Genomic DNA, 19,533 nt, shown 5'->3' with positions numbered 1-19,533 from the left:
TGTGTATATACATACGCATATGTGCATGTAACAACAATTAATAAAAAAGAGCCATGAATTTGAGAGAGAGCAAGAAGGGGTATATGGGAGAGTCTGGGGGGAAAAAGGGAAAAGAGAAATAATGAAATTATATTATATTAATCCCAGCACTCGGGAGGCAGAGGCAGGTGGATCCCTGTGAGTTCGAGGCCAGCCTGGTCAACAAAGTGAGTCCAGCACAGCCAAGGCTACACAGAGAAACCCTTGTCTCAACCCCCCCCCAAAAAAAAAACAAAAAAGAAAGAAAGAAAGAAACTATATTATAATGTCAAAAATAAAAGAAATAATAAAAAACAGACAACAAAAAAACAATAAATGAATTGAAAACCCACTGGAGCCAGCCTTGCTGCTGTTCAGTCAGAGCCTGTTCTCTGTGGCAACACCAGCGCCCAGTTAGTGATGCCATCGCAGAGTGGATTAGACATGGCCTCTATCACCCTAACATTTAGATGTGCTCCCTCCAGGTTTCATTGTCTCATTTTAATATAAAAACTAAATATTTTAAAAATATTCTACACACTTGGGAGGAAGAGTAAGAAGATTGCTACAGGCCAGCCTGGTCTACATAGCAGATTCCAGTCCATTCAGGGCCACAGTGAGAGACCATGTTTCAAATACAAAAACTATTATGCAGTGTTTTAGAGCCAACATGTCCTTTAAATACATTGTTTCAGGACCCGTGAGATGGCCAAGTGGGAATAGATCCTTGCTGCTGAGCCTGAGTTCAATCCCTAGGTTCCCACATAGTGGAAAAAGAAAACTGATTCCCAAAAGTTCTCCACTGACTTTCATACTCACAATTGGCACATTCTCACGTGTGCTCGCACACACACACTGAATAAATAAATAAAAATATAAACACAAACCAAAAGGGCTGGGTGTTGAGAGGCAGTACTTGAGAGGCAGGGGCCAGTAGATCTCTGAGTTAGAGGCCTGCCTGGTCTACATACCAAGTTGCATGTTAGCAAGGACCATGTACTGAGTGAGATACTGTTTCAAAAACAAATAACATTACTTCAGCCCACAACTGCTTGAGTAAGAAATGATCGAGTGCTTGCCAAGGTAACTATAGAGGTTCCATGTACTTGTAAAAGTATTTTTTATTTGACAGTAATTTTGCATATTTGCAGATACATTTCGGTGGTTCCACACATGTACACAGTACATAATGATACATCATGTTCAAAATCTTCACCACTTACTTCGGTGACCCACCCTCCCCCACGGCCCCCACCCCCTGACACCCTCCCCCCACCCTCCCCATCCCCCGCCCCCTGACACCCTCCCCCACGGCCCCCACCCCCACTCCCGCCAAGAGACAGGGTCTCACTATGGTAGCCCAGGCTGGCCTACTCAGGGTCTTGCCTCCACTTCCCAGATGCTGGAATTTCCATTGCATCCTATTTGTGGTCTTTTGAGCTAGATATAGAGGGTTGAGCTAACATTCTGTTTTCTTCGTACTCAAAGGCATTTTGATGTTCACATCTGATTTTGTGATACTTATAAGCTGTTTTTGTTTGGTTGGTTTTGGGGGTTTTTTTTGTTTTTTGTTTTTGTTTTTGTTTTTGTTTTTTCGAGACAGGGTTTCTCTGTGTAGCCTTGGCTGTCCTGGACTCACTTTGTAGACCAGGCTGGCCTCGAACTCACAGCGATCCACCTGCCTCTGCCTCCCGAGTGCTGGGATTAAAGGAGTGCGCCTCCATGCCCAGCTTGGTTTTTGTTTTTTGAGACAGGGTTTCTCTGTGTAGTCTTGGCTGTCCTGGGCTGACTTTGTAGACCAGGCTGGCCTTGAACTCACAGAGATCTGCCTGCCTCTGCCCCCCAAGTGCTGGGATTAAAGGCGTGCGCCACCACTGCCCGTCTTATAAGCTTATTTTTAAAAATCTGTTTTGGTTCAGTTTGGTTTTGGCTGTTGTTGTTTTTGAGATAAGGGCTCACTATGTAGTCTTGGCTGGCCTGGAACTCACTATGTGGACAAGGCTATTGTTGAATTCACTTGTCTCTGCCTCCCAAGTGTTGGCATTAATGGCATGCACTAGTACACATAGCCAATAAAATTTTTTAAATGAAAGTATATTTTCTTATTAAAATAATATGGGGAGTTGCTGGAGAGATGGTTCAGTGGTCTTCTGTCTGTTCTTCCAGAGGTTCTGAGTTTAATTCCCAGCAACCGCATGGTGGCTCACAACCATCTATAGACTGGGATCTCATGCCCTCTTCTGGCCTGCAGGCATACATGCAGCTAGAGCACTCCTATACACTAAATAAATAAATAAACGAATCCTTAAAAAATAGTATAGGGTAACAAAACAATATAGACAAAATGTGAATACAGACAAAATGCGAACAATATAGAAAAATGTGAAAACGGATTTTGCGCTGCTTATTGATGGAGACACAACTTTTAAGGTGGCTCTCTTGTAGATTCATCTTTGCTGGCAAGAGCCCTGCAGAGTTTTTGTGCTGTTGGTTTATTGGCAGCAGTGTGTGAGATCCACAGATCCATGGCCAGCCAGATAGCATGGACCCCATAGCCACTGTGGTTTTAGAAAGTCCTCCCACCATGAACACAGAAACAAAGGGCTAAAGGAATGCACCTCAGCAGATTCCCCTGTTTTCATGTTTATATCATAAAAGACATTTTATAATACCTTGTGAATATATTTATTTCATTTTACATGTATGAATGTTTTCCACATAAATATGTGCATCACATATGTGCCTGGTGCCCATGGAGGCTAGTCCCTGCGGGTGCTAGGAACTGAACCCAGGTCCTCTGCAAGAGCAGTCAATGATTTTACCTGCTGAGTCATCTTTCTGCCACTCATAAAAGATACTGGGTGTGGTGGCGCATGCCTTTAATCCCAGATGTGAGTTTGAGGCCAGCCTTGTCTACAAAGCGAGTCCAGCACAACCAAGTCTACGCAGAAAAACCCTATCTCAAAAAGCAAAACAAAAACAACAACAAAAAAGACTCCAATAGCCCAAGAAACAAAAAATCCTGAGAGAATTAACAAGTGGAACAGGCAGCACTCTAGTTATTGCCCATTTATGTGTTGCAGTGAATTCAATGAAGTATTTTTTAATATTTATTTATTTATACAGTGCTCTGCCTGCATGTACACCCGCAGGCCAGAAGAGGGCAGCAGATCACATTATAGATGGCTGTGAGCCACCATGTGGTTGCTGGGACTTGAACTCAGGACCTCTGGAAGAGCAGCCAGTGCTCTTAACCACTGAGCCATCTCTCCAGTCCCCTCAATGAAGTATTTTTAAAGAACAACAACAAAAAAATCATAACTGAGAAATGAACAAATGGTATTATCATATGAATTAAAATGCCTCTGCACAGTTAAAGAAGCTATCAGCAGAGTAAAGGGGCAGTCTACAGAATAGGAGAAAATTTTGCCACTGTAATTCAGAAGGAAGTTAATATGTAAAGTCGATAAGGAACTGGCAAAATTGAACACCCCCTGGTTTTTTGAGATGGTCTTGTTAATCCTGCAATTTGCCAGAAAACCCAACTCCACCATTTTGGGCCAACTTTGAAGGGAGCTTTATTAAATATTAAATACTGACAAAGAGATGAACTTTGGTCAGGACCACGCCCAGGAATTTCCCAGGTGGAATGGCTGCAAGCCACGTGTTGCAGTGTTGCAGATGCTTATAGGGACAAACATTAGCCACCATGCTTTCCCACGAGGCTTTGCTATTTCTCAAGAACTGTAACTCCCAGCCTTCAGGAAGAAGCCCGGCTCCTGGCCAGGTGGGGCTTACAGGTTAATTTTGAGCATTATAGTCTCCCCAAGCAGCCCACACTGGCCTAGAGTTCACAATCGTCCTGCCTCGTCCTTCTGAGTGCACCACCATACCTGGGATAAACCAGTATTTAGAAAGAAGTTTCTGTCGTGAAACTCTATTAGAAGGTAGGCTACAAATAGTTAATTTTAGTTTTTAGCATAAGAATCTGGAGAGATAGCTCAAGGGGTTAAAAAGTGTTTGTTGTGAATAAAATAGGGATCAATGAATGAAATAAATGAAATAGAGAAAAACCATCAGTAAACTTGATGTGCCTACAGCCAGACTGATCAGAAAAGCAGAGACTAGACAAATGACAAATATCAGAAATGAGGATGTGTCCATCCCTTCAGATGCACAGACGGTAAGAGAACAAAGGATAAATAGTATTAATATTGTGCCAAGGAATTAGTCAACTTATAGGAAAGAACACACTTATAGGAAAGCTGCATTAAAAAATTTTTTTACAGTACGTCTTAGAGTGGGATGGAATGTTAGCAAGACATTTCTTTTGAGCGGGGCGTGGTGGCGCGTGCACGCCTTTAGTCCCAGCACTCGGGAGGCAGAGGCAGGTGGATCCCTGAGTTCAAGGCCAGCCCGGTCTACAAAGTGAGTCCAGGACAGCCAAGGCTACACAGAGAGACCCTGTCTTGAAAAACAAACAAAAAAATTAAGACTTATTTATTTTATGTATATGAGTGCTCTGTCTCCGTGCACACCAGAAGAGGGGCTCCTGTCCCCTGTCCATTACAGATGATTGTGAACCACCATGAGGTTGCTGGGAACTCAGGACCTCCGGAAGACCCGCTGAACCATCTCTCCAACTCTGTTAGTAAGACTCATATCTGCTGAATGTGGTGGTATGCAAACAGCAGCAGCAGCAGCAGGAGGAGGAGGAGGAAGAGAAAAGAAAGGAAGCAAGGAAAACTGTAAACTAAAATAACAGAAAGAAGAAGACTGAAAACCAAAGCCGGTGTGACCGGTAGTTTTGCATTGGTAGTGAGCTCTGCAGAGCACAGCACCTGAGAGTGACAGTAACTGCAGAAGAGGACCTCACCCAATAGACCAAGCTTGGCAGCAGCAGTGAAAAATGTATCCACCCAGGATACTCGCTGTGGTGTGACAAAGAGCCTCTTTGTCCTCAAATCCATAGTTTCACCTAAGTATGTGGGAAACGTCCGAGTCCTGAAAGAGTGTGCAAAATCCTCCAAAAGCTCAAGCCAAAAGCTATGATTACCAACGTTAAGTTTGAGGCCTTGGCATGACCTAGCAAGGCTCAAAGATTTGAAAACTATTTCTCATGTCAATTTTTGACTGGGATCCTGAACAGAAAAAAGAGGAAGTAAAAACCCAGGATACAGTCTTGGCATGGTGGCCGAGACCTTTAATACCAGTGCTCAGGAGTTTTGGAGGAAGGCCCAGCTGTGTTTTCAAATGCTGATTTCAGCGCCTTGAGATCTGGTTACTGCCCTGCCAGGGCATTGATTTGAGTGTTGAACTATCTCCTGGAACCATGTGATGAAAGGGAATGTTCCCCAGTTATCCCTGACTGACTAAACAAAGATGCTGAGGCCTATGACTGGGTAAAAGAGAGAGAGGTGGAGTTTTAGGTGCCCAGACTTGGGTTCTAGAGAAGACAGAGGAAAACAGCGGAAAAGAGCAGATAAAGGCTAGGAAGCTGGAGAGAAGGAAGTCGCCACGTGATGAGCATAGATGGTGGGCACCTGGCTGTAAGGACAGATTGATGGAGCAGAAGACACCTGGGAGCCATCAGATTGGCAAGTGATCGGCTTTTATGGGAGTTTTACAGGTACCAGGATTAGAGTAGCTTAGAATCTGCCCAACATAGTGCTTACATCTTAATAATAAATCACAGTCATTCTATGTCTGTCATTGGGGGACTACCTGGTTAAAGAAAGCTGCCACCTTAATAATTTACTGCATTAATTAATTTAGAAAGAATAGTAGATCTTTCCACACAGGAGGCAGAAGCAGATGGATCTTTGTGAGGTCAAGGCCACCCTACTCTATTTAGCAAGTTCCAGACCAGTCATAACTACATATAGAGACCTTGTCTTCGAACAAACAAACACACAAACTCAGAAAATCTGAGCAGAGAACATGGTTTAGATATGGTATCCCTGTGTTGGTTTACTCTCGGCAGTGTGCCTGACAGCTAGAAGACACCAGTAACAGAGGGTGTTGGGTGCAGCTTCTAGGAACTCTGTCCTGTTTTCCTTTGTGATTCTTCTGTAAATTTAAATTGTTCTCAAAGCATTTGTTTTAGGGGTTGGAGTATGGCTCAGGGACAAAGAGCCTGCCCAGCATTATGTGAGGTCCTAGAGTGAATTCAGAGCACTGCTAAAAGGTTTATTTGTTTGTTTGTTTGCTTATTCATTTATTTATTGTTGGTTTTTCCAGACAGGGTTTCTCTGTGTATCGCTAGCTGTCCTGGAACTCACTCTTCAGACCAGGGTGACCTCAAATCAGAGATCTACCTGCCTCTGCCTCCCAAATGCTGAGATTAAAAGCGTGAACCACCAATGCCCATCTTAAAAGGCTTATTTTTAAACACGCACACACGCACACATGCACACACGCACACACACACACTCACACATGCAATGTTTTTGGTTGGTCAACTGGTTGGTTAGTTTTGGTTTTTCAAGACAGTGTTTCTCTGAGCACATGTGACGATACATTTGTAGAAGTCGAAGGACACCTTGCAGGAATCGCTTCCCTCTTTCTACCATGTAGGTCACAGGGTTAGATTCAGGTCAGCAGGCTCGGCAGTAAATGCCTTAACCAGCTGAGCTGTCTCACTGACCCTGAAAATATGCTTTGGGCCAAGCATCCCAGTGTACAACTGTAAGCCCGGCATTTGGGAGGTGGAGGCAAGAGAATTGTGAGTTTGAGGCTAAAAGAGTTCCGGGTTAGTCCCAGGTACAAAGCAAGACCCTGTCTCAGAAGAAAGAAGAGGAAGGGAGGAAGGGAGGAAGGAAGGAAGGAAGGAAGGAAGGAAGGAAGGAAGGAGGGAGGGAGGAGGAAGGGAGGAAGGAAGGCAGGAAGGAGGGAGGGAGGGAGGGAGGAAGGAAGGAAGGAAGGAGAAAAGAAGAATTGATAATCACTCAAGGCAAATACAGAAATGACCAATAAACACGTGAATAATACTTTAAAGCATTAGTCACAAATGAAATACAAATAGGCCATACAGTAAGGCACCACCTGTCACCCACAGGGTTGGCTGCAGTCCAAAGGCCCCCAAGGCAGCAGTGAACTATATAGGGATGCAGGCTCACATCTTCCACTGCTCAAGTGTAAGGGAGAGAACTCGCTGAACAGCTTGCCTGTTAACTCTCAGGATGTACCTGAGCAAGTGACCCGGTACACAGGCTTGTCCCTAAGGCCCAGGGCAGTTCTCAGTGTGACTCAGCAGGCCATGGGTGGACAAGCTACTGCTCAGTGAGACCCCACAGTGAGCAATCCATACATGGGACCAAAGAGTGGCTCTCCACATAGAAGCATGGTTCTCAGTAGCCAGGACAGCCCCCCATTATGTACTGTGGGGCTCTGCTGATCTAAAACTCTGGAGAACACAAGGCAATTCCCTTGGGAAAGATGAGACCATCTGGGTGCCTGGGTGGGCACTGTGGCCACCAGAAGCCTGTCTTTGGCTTCACAGGTTTTTCTGTCTGACAAGCTCCCACTGTGCTTTAGTGTAGTGGGTTCTGTGTGACACATATTTGCCCTTCCTCCCATTTTTTTTTTAACCATGGTCACGTTGTGACTGTGTGTGTAGACTCCACCTCTCAGCCACATGTGTACAAAGCAAGATGAAGGAGGCAGGCCAGTAGTCAGGAATGGTGCAAGTTCTGCTGTTCTGGGTCCCTTCCAAAGGGGAGGAAAGCTGTAGCCACCTCAGGTGCACAGGGACCCACCGACTTGTTTGTAGGAGAAGAGCAGCACCTTGTGGCACAGGCACACAACGGCCACTGCGCCTCTGGGTGGCATCTGGGTCTTGACTGGTGCTTTGATGGGGGCAACACTCTACCTTCTGCAAATGAGCTCCACCGAGCTCGGCTCTGTTGTCCTAAGCATTCCCCAGAAAATGACAGGTGTCAGTTTCCCTTTGGCTAAATATTAGCTCACTTGCTGAGAGCTCTAATTCACTCTCTCTCTCTCTCTCTCTCTCTCTCTCTCTCTCTCTCTCTCTCTCCCTCCCTCCCTCCCTCCCTCCCTCCTTTCCTCTGCCTCTTCTTTCTTTTTCCCACCTTTCTTTCTTCTTCCTTCCCTCTTTCTATTCCTCCTTTTTCTTCCCCATGACTTCTGGCATTGTTTCTATGCTAACTTAATGAAAACAACCCAGAGGATTCCCTTTTTTTTCCAAGAACATTCTAAATATCATGGGAATTATCTGTTTCTGAAATGTTTGAAAGATCCCATCTGTGAATTCCTAGACATCATTCTCAGCTCTTTATAATAAGTATGGTTTTTTTTTTTTTTTGAGACAGGTTTCTCTGTGTAGCCTTGGCTGTCCTGGACTCGAATTGTAGACCAGGCTGGCCTTGAACTCACAGTGATCTGCCTGCCTCTGCCTACCGAGTGCTGGGATTAAAGGCGTGCGCCACCACACCCGGCTTACAATAAGTATGTTTTGAGGTATGGATTTCATTCAAGATTTCCCATGAGGATAGAAAACACAATGCATTGTTGTTACTATTTGCTTGCTTGTGTGTGTGTGTGTGTGTGTGTGTGTGTGTGTGTGTGTGTAGTGTGTGTGTGTTAAAGAGGCCGAAGGTGGCTGCTGAGTGTTCAGCTGTGTTGTTGCCACTTCATTCCTTTGACACGGCGACTTTTGCTGTACCTGGAGCTGGGCTGGCTCCCAGTCCTCCTCAGCAGTCCTCCCTCGACAGCTCTAACAGGTGTTTATTACCTGGGTGTTAGGACCTCAGGTCCTCACACTGGCACTGCAGGCGCTCTTACCTGTTGATCCATTTCTCCAACCCCTGTTGTTTGGTCGTTTTATTTTCCTTTCTGTGCTGGCTTTCTTTCTTTCTTTACTGTGGAGGGCTGAGGCAGAGGTCATGAGCTCAGGGACCATGCTCAGGACTTTGCAAGGCCCTTGCTTTCTAGGGCTTAATCTCAGGCCCTCAGTTGAAAGTGACTATATTCTAAAGCCCACACCCCACCTGCTGCTGAGGAGGACACTTCTGCCCTCATTGCACAGGTGACGTTTTACCAGTCATGTTGTGACCAAGTTGGTCACAACCTCATGTCTGCTTTGGGAAACCTACCAGGGAGATGGAATTATAAATAGTTTAAAATTATGTTTATCTTTTTATCGTGATAATATATATGAGCTTTACTATTTAATCCATTTTAGATGCACAAAGTTGTGGCATTAAACCTATGATGCTATCATTCAGCCGTCACCTTTGCTTCTGGAATGTTCTACTCTTTCAAACCGAAATTGTCCCAGGGACACATTTAGCTCTCTCTGTCTCCCAGCCCCCAAACTGTTTTCTGTTTCCCACTCTGAGGGTCTGAGTGCCCTGCGGATTTCATGGCAGCTGTCCTTTGTGACTGGTTTGCTTCACTCAGTGTAGCGTCCCCAGCTTTCTCCACACTGAGCAGCATGTAAGGTGTGGACAGACACAGGTGTTTTTCTTCCTTCACTCACCTCAGGGCTGATGTTTGTGGCTTTGCCTCCCAGACTAAGGATGGACAAATATCTGAATTCTTGCTTTCACAGCGTTTGTGTATGCACTTGGTCATGTGGTGATTCTGTATTTGGCCTTTTTTTTTTTTTAAAGTTTTTCTTTTTCAGTTTTCCAAAACAGGGTTTCTCTGTGTAGCCCTGGCTGTCCTAGACTCACTTTGTAGACCAGGCTGGCCTTAAACTCACAGCTATTCCACTGCCTCTGCCTCCCAAGTGCTGGGATTAAAGGCATGCCCCACCATACTTGGCTATTTAACTATTTATTTATTTATTTATTTATTTATTTATTTATTATGTATACAGTGCTCTGCTATACACCTGGTGTATACACAACTATACACCAGAAGAGGGCATCAGATCACACATTATAAATGGTGGTGAGCCACCATGTGGTTCCTGGGAGTTGAACTCAGGTCCTCTGGAAGAGCAGCAAGTGCTCTTAACCGCTGAGCCATCTCTCCAGCCCCTGGCCTTTTTATTATACACATATGTGTTTTGCCTGCAAGTGCATATGTGCACCATATATATTTAATGCCCTTGGAGATCAGAAGAGAGCATTTGGGTCTCATGGAACTGCAGTTACAGACAGTTGTGAGCTTTCATGTGGATGCTGGGAACTCAGGTCCTCTGCAACAAGAGGAGCCAGTGCTCTTAACTTTAAGCTGTGTCTTCTGTCTCTGTGCTTGGCCTTTTGAGGACCCACCAAACTGTCTTCTACAGGCTGGACCACTACACATTCCCGCTGTCCCAGCACAGGGTTCCACTTTCCTCGCATCTTTATCAATACTTCCTATTGTAACACCTGGCCTGATGGGTATGTGGAGACGCAGCTCAGTGTAGTGGAGACGGACCCTTGGTAGACCTTAGTGAACACTCCTGCAGCTTTCCCATGGTTGACAATTAAGGGGAGGCTGACACGCAGCCTCATCTTTTTTTCAAAGAGCTGTGAAATCATGGGTATCTTTGCCCATCGGGTTTTCTCCTTGCTTTCCAAAAATGGAGTCTGTAATATACTTTTCTGCATGTAGCTGACTTATTATAGTGCATTGGGCAGCCCCTCAACCTCCTCTAGGACACCAATGGTCCTCTCCTGGGTATGCCACATCCCCAAGGACACTGTAGCCCCAGATGTTCCCTGGTCATGTGGCCGCATGCCCAAAACAGCCCTTGCCTCTAGCCTTATGCTACGATAGTAGACATCTGTGGGCCTGTGTCCCAAGTAAGGCCCATTTCTGACAGATGGCTAGGTAGAAGGGTGTGTGTAACAATGTCTGGCTGCTTTCCCACACTTCTGCCACTAATCCCCTCTCTCTAGGGACTAACTCTACACCTTCCCCAGCAGTGGACACGATGACACTGAAAACATCCTCAACATTGCCACCTTGGAACTATCTGTTAACTCTACTGGCCAATCAGCACCAGGAATCGTGGTCTCTATCACCTCCAGTTTTATAGTCTTTTAGATTGTATATTCATCCGAACCGTGGTACGGCTAGTGTTTAGTAGAGCAATCCTGTACAGAGAGCAGTCAACAAACACCCACAGGTCCAACGTTGTTGCCATGCAAAGGCCAAGCAGGAGTCCCTGGCACGTAAGAAGGCCCAACAGGTGCACATAGACGGCGCTCAGCAAATGGAGTTTACGTTGCAGCCTATGCGATGGGTGGGTTGGGGGACAGGCCTAAACAGGCAGCCACAGGCACGCAGCCCCCACTATCACAGCCCAGCTACTGCTTGCAGGCCTCTAGATCGGGGGTCTTCAGCCTTCCTAACCCTGTCACCCTTTAGTACAGTTCCTCACGTTGTGGTGACCACCCCAACTACAAAAATATTTTCCCTGCTACTTCATAACTAATATTGCCACCGTTATGAATCATAATGTAAACCTCCATGGCTTCCAGTTGGGTCTTAGGCGAACTCCGTGAAAGGGTCATTCTAGCCACGAAGGGGTCTCAGCCCACAGGTTGAGAACCACGACTTTAGGGAGAGACACAGACACCGGACTCAGTAATTCCTGCTTCTCCCAGAGGGAGAAATAATTACGGATCTCTCTCACTTAAGTGTGAAGTAGCTTGTTCTAGTGGGAAATAAAATTTACATGAAAGCAGTCAGGATTGCGAGGTTGTCCTTGCCTGCCCCCACACCTGACAGAGACAGTTGTGCTAAAGGCAGAGGTTCCAGTGAGTTACCAGGAAAACTGTTGGAAGAGTCCCTCGTGACCCAGCTTTCCTTGAGTCACCGATGCAAAATCCCCTTTGCAAGTTTCTGGATGTAGCTGAAAACCGACCGTGAAGCTCATGATTTTCTATTAGATTCAAAATCTGTTCTGTCAGCAAACGCCTATTTCAAGATGGCCCTGTCACCACCCTGACAGCAGCAAAAAGTTGTCTTTGGTCTCTTCACACTCTTATCACCTGTGGTAGAGTTTCAGGTAGCCAAAATATTTCTGGCCTCTCAGGAGAGCCCATGTCTCCTACAAGCACCTGAAGAGCAAGGCTCAGAGATTGGTGCTCCATATTTCTAAAGAGACGCTGCCCTTCTTACCCTGCGTCCACCAGCCTCCCAGATCTGGTCTGAAGGTACCACGCAGGGAAGAGAGGACGGCTTTGCTCTTGCTCGTCACCGTGCACAGGGTTGGCAGGCACTCCAGAACCCCAATCCCAGTGAGCCAACACCGCACGCTGAGATCTTGTGAGGTTTGCCAGGTCCCCATCCTGGGGGTCACTGGTGTCTGGGCGCAGTGGGCTGAGGATCACCTGTTGGGCCTCAAGCCTCAGTATGTAATTACAGCCTCTGTCCTATGGGCTAATCTGCAAGGGTGTTTGAGGTGGTTTCTCTAGGGCCTGTGACTCAGGAACTCATTAGAAAAGTGACACCAAGCATGCATGGCCTTGGTGCTGAAGATAGGCAGCGCCTGTAGCCGGGTCATGGGTGCACACCTGCCGTCTGCTTTAGCAGCCAATGTTGCCCTCCAGACATCTGCCCCTGCCTGCTCATCATCGATGGATCTGGACATCTGGATTCTTCCTTCCACCCACTTCTTCCCAACCCTCAAGATCACATAGAGAAACAGACAAATCAGTGCACACAAGCACACACATGCAGTGACACAGCCATTCACAGATAAGCATATGAACATGCAAGTACAACACACACACACCCAGTGGACGCATGGACCGCAGAAGGGGCTGGGAACCCTTGAGTGCTGCTACTCCCTGACTTCTGTTGTTCCCAGGGGCCACTAAGGACATGGGGAAGATGCTCGGGGGTGATGAGGAGAAGGACCCCGATGCCGCCAAGAAAGAGGAGGAGCGGCAGGAGGCGCTGCGGCAGGCAGAGGAGGAGCGCAAAGCGAAGTACGCCAAGATGGAGGCAGAGCGCGAGGTCATGCGGCAGGGCATACGAGACAAGGTGGGCAACTTACGGGTGCAGGGAGGAGGAGAGCTGCGGGTTAGCGACCCCCACCGGAAGCAGCAGCCTCCTTCCTTGGTGATGGCTAACCGCTCCCATTTCGCTCCTTACTCAGGAATCAAAACCTCGGTTGGGAACTGGACTGTTGTGGGACTACAGGTGTTCACATCTGGATTGGGGTCATTCTCAGAGAGGGCCTTTCCTCTTCCTCACGTCAGGACTGGTTGTTCTGGAGTTTTGGCCCCTGCCCAGAAAGAAGGCTGTGAGAGAGGAGTGGGAGTTGGTTGAGGGTCAGGGAAATCAGGGCCAGAGGTTCCCCTTTGTCTTTGCTTCCCTGAGGGACGCACACAGATATGTAGCAGTCTCTCTGTTTTCAGTCACCTTTGTGACTGTGTCCTGGACGGTAGGGCAGCCAGAAAGCACTGCGCTTATTCATGGTGGAAAAGCCGAGGCCCCAAATGGGATTCTGAACTGAGGCCCATACATCAAGAGCTAAGAGCTACCCAGGGAGGGCAGCGCAAGGCTGGGGGAAGGTGCTATGCCAGATGCCCAAGTGTGCGGTGTGGCTCTAGTGAGGCCAGGGATGGAATGGGTTCTGAATCCAGGGAGTCCTGTGCCTAGCTCAGTCCCCCAAGGAAGTCCCTGCCAAGTACCACCCCACCCACAAAGGCTTTGGCCTCCCAGTGTTTCAAAAAATTGGACTCAAGGAAGACCAGACTGGGAACCTTCTCCATTGTTCTGTTTCCACACGTTTTCAAAATTGTGAGAAAAAATTTACTCTTCAGAATAGTGGTTCTCAACCTGTGGGTCACACCGGGTGTGGTGGCTCACGCCTTTAATCCCAGCACTCGGGATGCGGAGGCAGGCGGATTGCTGTGAGTTAGAAACCAGCCTGGTCTACAAAGTGAGTCCAGGACAGCCAAGGCTGCACAGAGAGACCCTGTCTCTAAACAAACAACCTGTGGGGCGCAACCCCTTTGGAGATCGAATGACCTCTTTGCAGGGATCCCCTGAGAACCTCGGAAAACACAGATGTTTATATTATGAGTCATAATGAATTACAGTTACGAGGTGGCAATGGAGTGATTTTTATGGTTGGCGGCCACCGCAACATGAGGAACTGTATAAAAGCAACTCTATTAAACTGTATTAAACTGCACCAGGAAGGTTGAGGACCACTGCTTCAGGAAGTTCAGCAGCCTCTGCCGGGCTGATTACATGGAAAAGAAATGGAGAACGTTCACGGGATTCCCCTAAAAGGAGGTTCCCCTAAAAGCAGGCCCCACTAGTGCAGATGGACAGGGCGGGCCCAAGACGGGAAAGTTGCAGAGGTCAAAGGCCCAGGCACACCCAGACACTCTGGGCCCCGGCACACCTCAGCCAGCTCCTCACAGGTAGGACCCTCCCACCAACTCCCCCCCCCAACCCCCTCCAGGTCTGGTGTGAGTTTTCAGCCCTCACTGGGCAGCCCCTGCTGTTCACCTGAAGTGGGCCCCCCGCCTCCCCTGGACTCTGGGTACCCTCAGTGTCTTGAGCACTGGTCAGAGAGTGAGAGGCTGGATGGTGCTCAGAGATGGAGAAAGTAAGAAACTGAGGCTTTCCACATGATGTGAGGCCCCAGACAGCCTATCTAAAGAGCTGGGCATGGCCATTCTGCCATCTAAAGATCCAGGAATGGGTCATTCCTGAAGAAGTATCCAAATCTGTTAAGAAGCCATCTAAGCAGGTGCTTATTTGGTTTTTTGTTGTTGTTTTATTTTTTGGTTTTGTTTTTTTGTTTTTTGTTTTCAATACAGGGTTTCTCTGTGTAGCCTTGGCTGTCCTGGACTCACTCTATAGACCAGGCTGGTCTCGAACTCACAGAGATCCGCCTGCCTCTGCCTCCCAAGTGCGCCACCACACCTGGCCAGATGCTTGATCTGTATAACCACCGTCCAATTTATATTCCCACCATCTGTCTGCACACACAACCCGCTCCGCGCACACCCCTAGGGTTCACATATGTGCTACCTGGTTTGTGCATGCTTCCAGGCGCCCACAGCGGACTGTTTGTTGAGCCAGAACCTTTTCTTCTGGGAAGGAGACAGGGCCCAGGTATGGAGCTGGCACATTTCAGGTCCCACACTTCCGTACTCACTTAGGCTCTCTCAGCCTCTGTGATGATGAAAGGTGTGAAAGTGTGTACCAGCTGCAGCTATGGGCTCTCACCACTGATAGTCACTACAGGCTTTTTCTTTATTTTATTATTTTTTTTTTAGGCTTTTTTTTTTTTAACAATGTTCTTAGGTCTTCTGTTATCTCCTGTACCTCAGCCGCCCTGGTCTTCACCTGGAAGGCGTGTCTTTTAGCATACCTGACTGGCACCTCCTGTGGTCCTGCCCTTGGGCTGATGCTTCGGCACACCTGACAAAATGAATGCCTGGACTGGGTTAGGCTGGTATTTATTACTGTAGTAATAAGATTGGAACAGGCCGCCCCGCCTTCGTCTGGCTCTGGGATGCAGTCTGAATGGCATATCCCTAAGGGCTCAGTGGCCTTGATCCCTCAGTGGACAGACTTGCCTTCAGGAAAGTAACCAAGGCAGAAGTCACACCCAGCCTGACCACACAGTTGTTCCCACGCACGGCCTTGGGCAGCTCAGCCTCTCGGATTGTCCACAGACCTCAAGCGGCCTGTGCCTGCTGCTCTTCCCCTGGCTAGGAGGAAGCTTGCTCTGGCCTAACCTAGTTTCTGGACACATGTCTCCTGGCCCATGCACCTGCCCCACAGGCTACCGAGCCACATGTTTCCATGTTCTCCCACTGCCTATGTGGGCAAGGTTTTCCCAGTAGGTGACCTGCAGTGGGACCAGTGCCAGGTGGCAACTATGGGATGAGCCCACACTGACCCATTACTTTTGTCTTGTACTGGCAGGTACTGGGGAAATGGCTGCCCCCTGCCATGCCTTACGGCCGCGTCAGCAAGGCCTGTGTCCTCAGTTCTGTTAAGGGTGTGGAAGGATGACTGAAGAAGCAGAGATGAGGCCCCTTTATTTCTTATTAAGGATCCTGGGGAGGTGTCCTCTGGCCTTGACTGAATTTGGCTGTTGCCTCCCCCACACCTCTGAGAGAGGATCGACACCCAGGCAGATCCCCATGTGGGAATGGAGTGCATGCACCGTTTCTTTGAGGAAGAGCTGCAGGGGGAGGGGGAGGGGGAATAAGTGTCAGGAATTGCTGTGTTCCCTCATAAGTAGGGGGAAGAAAGCAGAGTCTGTAGGGTTTACATTCCCTCAGGCTTCCAGGAGGGGGTATTCAGTACACGGGGCTGGAAAAGGAGCCAGGACTAGTGGTGTGGAGGTGGGGCCTCCCAGGATGGTCTCCACCAGAGAATCCTAGGGAGCAGTCTCTTCTTACCTCTGTGGTCTTGTGCACCTTTTTTTTTTTAATCATCATATGTTAGATGTCATTATAGACAAAGTGTGTTTTGTGACTTTTCTCCTGTTCTTCCCTTGTAGCATCCCCCAAATTTTCTTATTTCTTTAATATTTATTTTAATCACTTATTTATGTTATTTCTGGTTTTTTTTGGAGACAGGGTTTCTTTGTGCAGCCATGGCTGTCCTGGAAGCTGTACATCAGGCTGGCCTCGAACTCACAGAGGCCACACCTGCCTCCGATTCCCGAGTGCTGGGATTAAAAGTGTGCACCACCACCGCTTGGTTGTTTTTGTTGTTGTTGTTGTTTTGTTTTTGTTACTTTTAATTATGTGTAGGGTGTGTGTGTCTACACTGTAGGTGTGTGCTCATGAGTAAGAGGTGCCTGAAGAGGCTAAAGACTTTGAATTCCTTAGAGCTGGAGTTACAGTTATGAACCGCCTGGCACCAGTCTTAGAAGAGCAGCAAAGCCATCTCTCCGCACATACATTGTGGAGAAGCCATAACGATCAGACTGCAATGCTTTCTTCTTCTCCTCCTCCTCCTCCTCCTTTTCCTTCTTCTTCTTCTTCACCCCATGTGTCCTTTAGGCACCTCTTAATTGTTGTTTTCTGTGTGGTCTTCCAAAACCTGGGCAGGATCACTTCTGGAGCCCTGGTGAACAGGATGGGCCTGGGACTCAACTCAGTCATACGTGCCACCTTTCAGAACCCCTGGTTGTTTCCTCTAGTGCAGAAAAGACCTGACTGACCTCTCTGGGTTTTGTACCAGTGCCACTCAGGCTGGGGCCCGGGGAGGGGGATGCCAGCGCTGTCTACCCTTTTCCTCCACAGTACGGCATCAAGAAGAAGGAGGAGCGTGAGGCTGAGGCCCAGGCAGCCATGGAGGCCAACTCGGAAGGCAGCCTGACTCGACCCAAGAAGGCGATTCCACCAGGCTGTGGGGATGAGCCAGAGGAGGAGGACGAGAGCATCCTAGACACTGTCATCAAGTACCTGCCGGGGCCGCTGCAGGACATGTTCAAGAAGTAATGGTACTGAATCATAACCACCAGGAGCCCCGCCCACTGTACAGACCCCTCCCCCCGCGAGTCTCCCTTCCCCACAAGGGATGTTGGGAGCAGATGCAGCCCCCCTCCCCCTGCAAAAAAAAAAAATAAGCCATAGTCCTAGATCTATCCTGCCCATATCCCCCCTCACGCCTCGGGAGCCTCTGGCCACCCCTCCCCGCACTGCCATCACTGACCCCACCAGGCAAGGGTGTGACCCTCAGGCCCCTGTGCTGTGCATCCTTGCCATTGGGTGGCTGGCCCCTTTCCTTACTAACCCTGAGTTCACCATTCCCACTGAGCCTGCCCCAAGGTCAGGCCCCGAGGGCCAGCCCTGACCACCCCTGGATGGGTGGCCACCGGTCAGGGCCTAAACTCAGGAGCACAGCCATAGTCAGGTGGGACTTGGGGAATGGGCAGTGGGTGCTTGGGGGCCCCCCAGCCCTTCCCCCGAGCCCATTGCCCCAGTTTCTGGGCTTGTTAGACCTGCTGGACCATTTGCTCTGTCTTCCTGTCTGTGTGCTACCACCGTAGTCTTTCACCGGCAGCCCTTGCCTACTTTGTCCAGCTGTCTCTTTCTCTGTCTCTCTGTCGCTCTGCAAGGTTTGGCTTTTTAAGGATGCCACAGCCAGAGGAAACAGCAATAGATGGGGAGCGGGTGGTCTCAGACACACGTGGAATCCCTCGACAGCCTCTGCAATGCACACGTTCCAGGGCCCCATCTTTCCCTGATCCCCACCGCGCTCTCTCTCTCTTCATGGAGGGCAGACAGCCTCCTAGGGAACTCTTGGCTTTACCACGGGACACCTACCTTCAAAATGCCTGACTTCCTAAAAAGTCCGAGGCTTTCTGGGGATCCATGTGCAGAGCAGCAGACCGAGGGCCACGGGGACCAGGAGTCCCATCCTCTCTGCTCCTCCTCCTCTGAAGGGCTGACAGTGGCCGGTGAACGCAAGCTCCTGGCCTTGGGCTGTGGTGTTCTGTTCTGCGCGTGATCCGGGGATGGTGTGACCCAACTTACTCCCCTTGCCCAGCCAGCAGCCATTGTTCTTCATATTTGTTTGATTTACATCATAATATGTTGAATCTCAGGTAAATGAGGTCTGTTTTTGGTAAGTTTTATCTTGGCAGAAAGGCCAGCCTGGTCTTCCCAACCCTTCCTGTCCACATTAAAAACTGCGTTGTGTCCATGAGTTTCGGGCCAGGTGTGTGGCTTAGCACTGACCTTCATGACCTTACATAGCTCTTTAGAGAAGCCATAACAATTAGATTGCAATACTAACCAGAATGCCCTCTGCCCAAACAGACGAAGCATGCTCGGCCCGCAGTGTCTCTCTTGCTCACCTGGGGCCACTCTCTGCTTCTCTGGCTGGCTTTCACGAATTGAAAAGCTGGCTCTGAGCAGATGGCCTCTCCTTTTGAGTTCATCCTGCATCCCGTTCCTAGCGCATGGGGCACCGGGCCACTGAGCTTAGACTAGCCCATGTGTTACCTGTCTGTCTGTCCTTGTGCCTGCACCTCCTGCATGTCAGAGGCCTCAAATGTTCTCTCTGAGGGAATCACAGCCAATAAACAGTGATTTCACATCGTGTGGATGTTTCTTCTAAGGTTACCATTCTCCTTGCGGGGTTGCCTTCCCTCGCATTGGGGACAAACACAGGGTGTCCCCTAGGTCCTAGCTCAGATTTATTTTTTGTTTTGTTTCTGTTTTTTGAGACAGGGTTTCTCTGTGTTAGCCCTGGCTGTCCTGGACTCACTTTGTAAACCAGGCTGGCTTCGAACTCACAGCGATCCACCTGCCTCTGCCTCCCCAGTACTGGGATTAAAGGCGTGCACCACCACCCCACCCCACCCCGGCTCTGACTCAGATTTATTTCCTCAACTTATTCTCCAAAGGTCAAAGGTTCCTTCAGGACCCCAATGGCCAGGGAGAGCCCCCAGGACATGCAACCTTTATTCCTAACAGTTCTAGGCTTTGGTGAATCCAGACTATACTGTTTCCCCGACCTGAGTTCACCAGGAATTCCACAGCCCTGTTTCCCTGCCCAGCTGCCAACTCTACTGACTAGTGAGGGGGTCCTCATAGGACTTGCCAGCTCTCTGCC

The 19,533-nt window shown here is 48.5% G+C and overlaps 1 protein-coding gene across 1 annotated transcript in view; it reads left to right on the top strand.

Annotated features, from left to right (window-relative positions):
• CPLX1 (complexin 1) overlaps positions 1-19,014 on the top strand; it is a 28,891-nt gene extending 9,877 nt beyond the window's left edge. Inside the window, exons 3-4 of the mRNA XM_084758108.1 lie at positions 12,791-12,966; positions 17,214-19,014. Coding sequence (XP_084614234.1) covers positions 12,791-12,966; positions 17,214-17,411 — 374 coding nt within the window. The 3' untranslated portion in view covers positions 17,412-19,014. The remainder of the gene's footprint in view (positions 1-12,790; positions 12,967-17,213) is intronic.
• Positions 19,015-19,533: the final 519 nt, after the last annotated feature.

This window comes from Acomys minous, assembly GCF_964271855.1.
Source record: "Acomys minous genome assembly, chromosome: 15".
Taxonomy (NCBI): domain Eukaryota; kingdom Metazoa; phylum Chordata; class Mammalia; order Rodentia; family Muridae; genus Acomys; species Acomys minous.
This window is presented reverse-complemented; position numbering and strand designations above follow the sequence as displayed.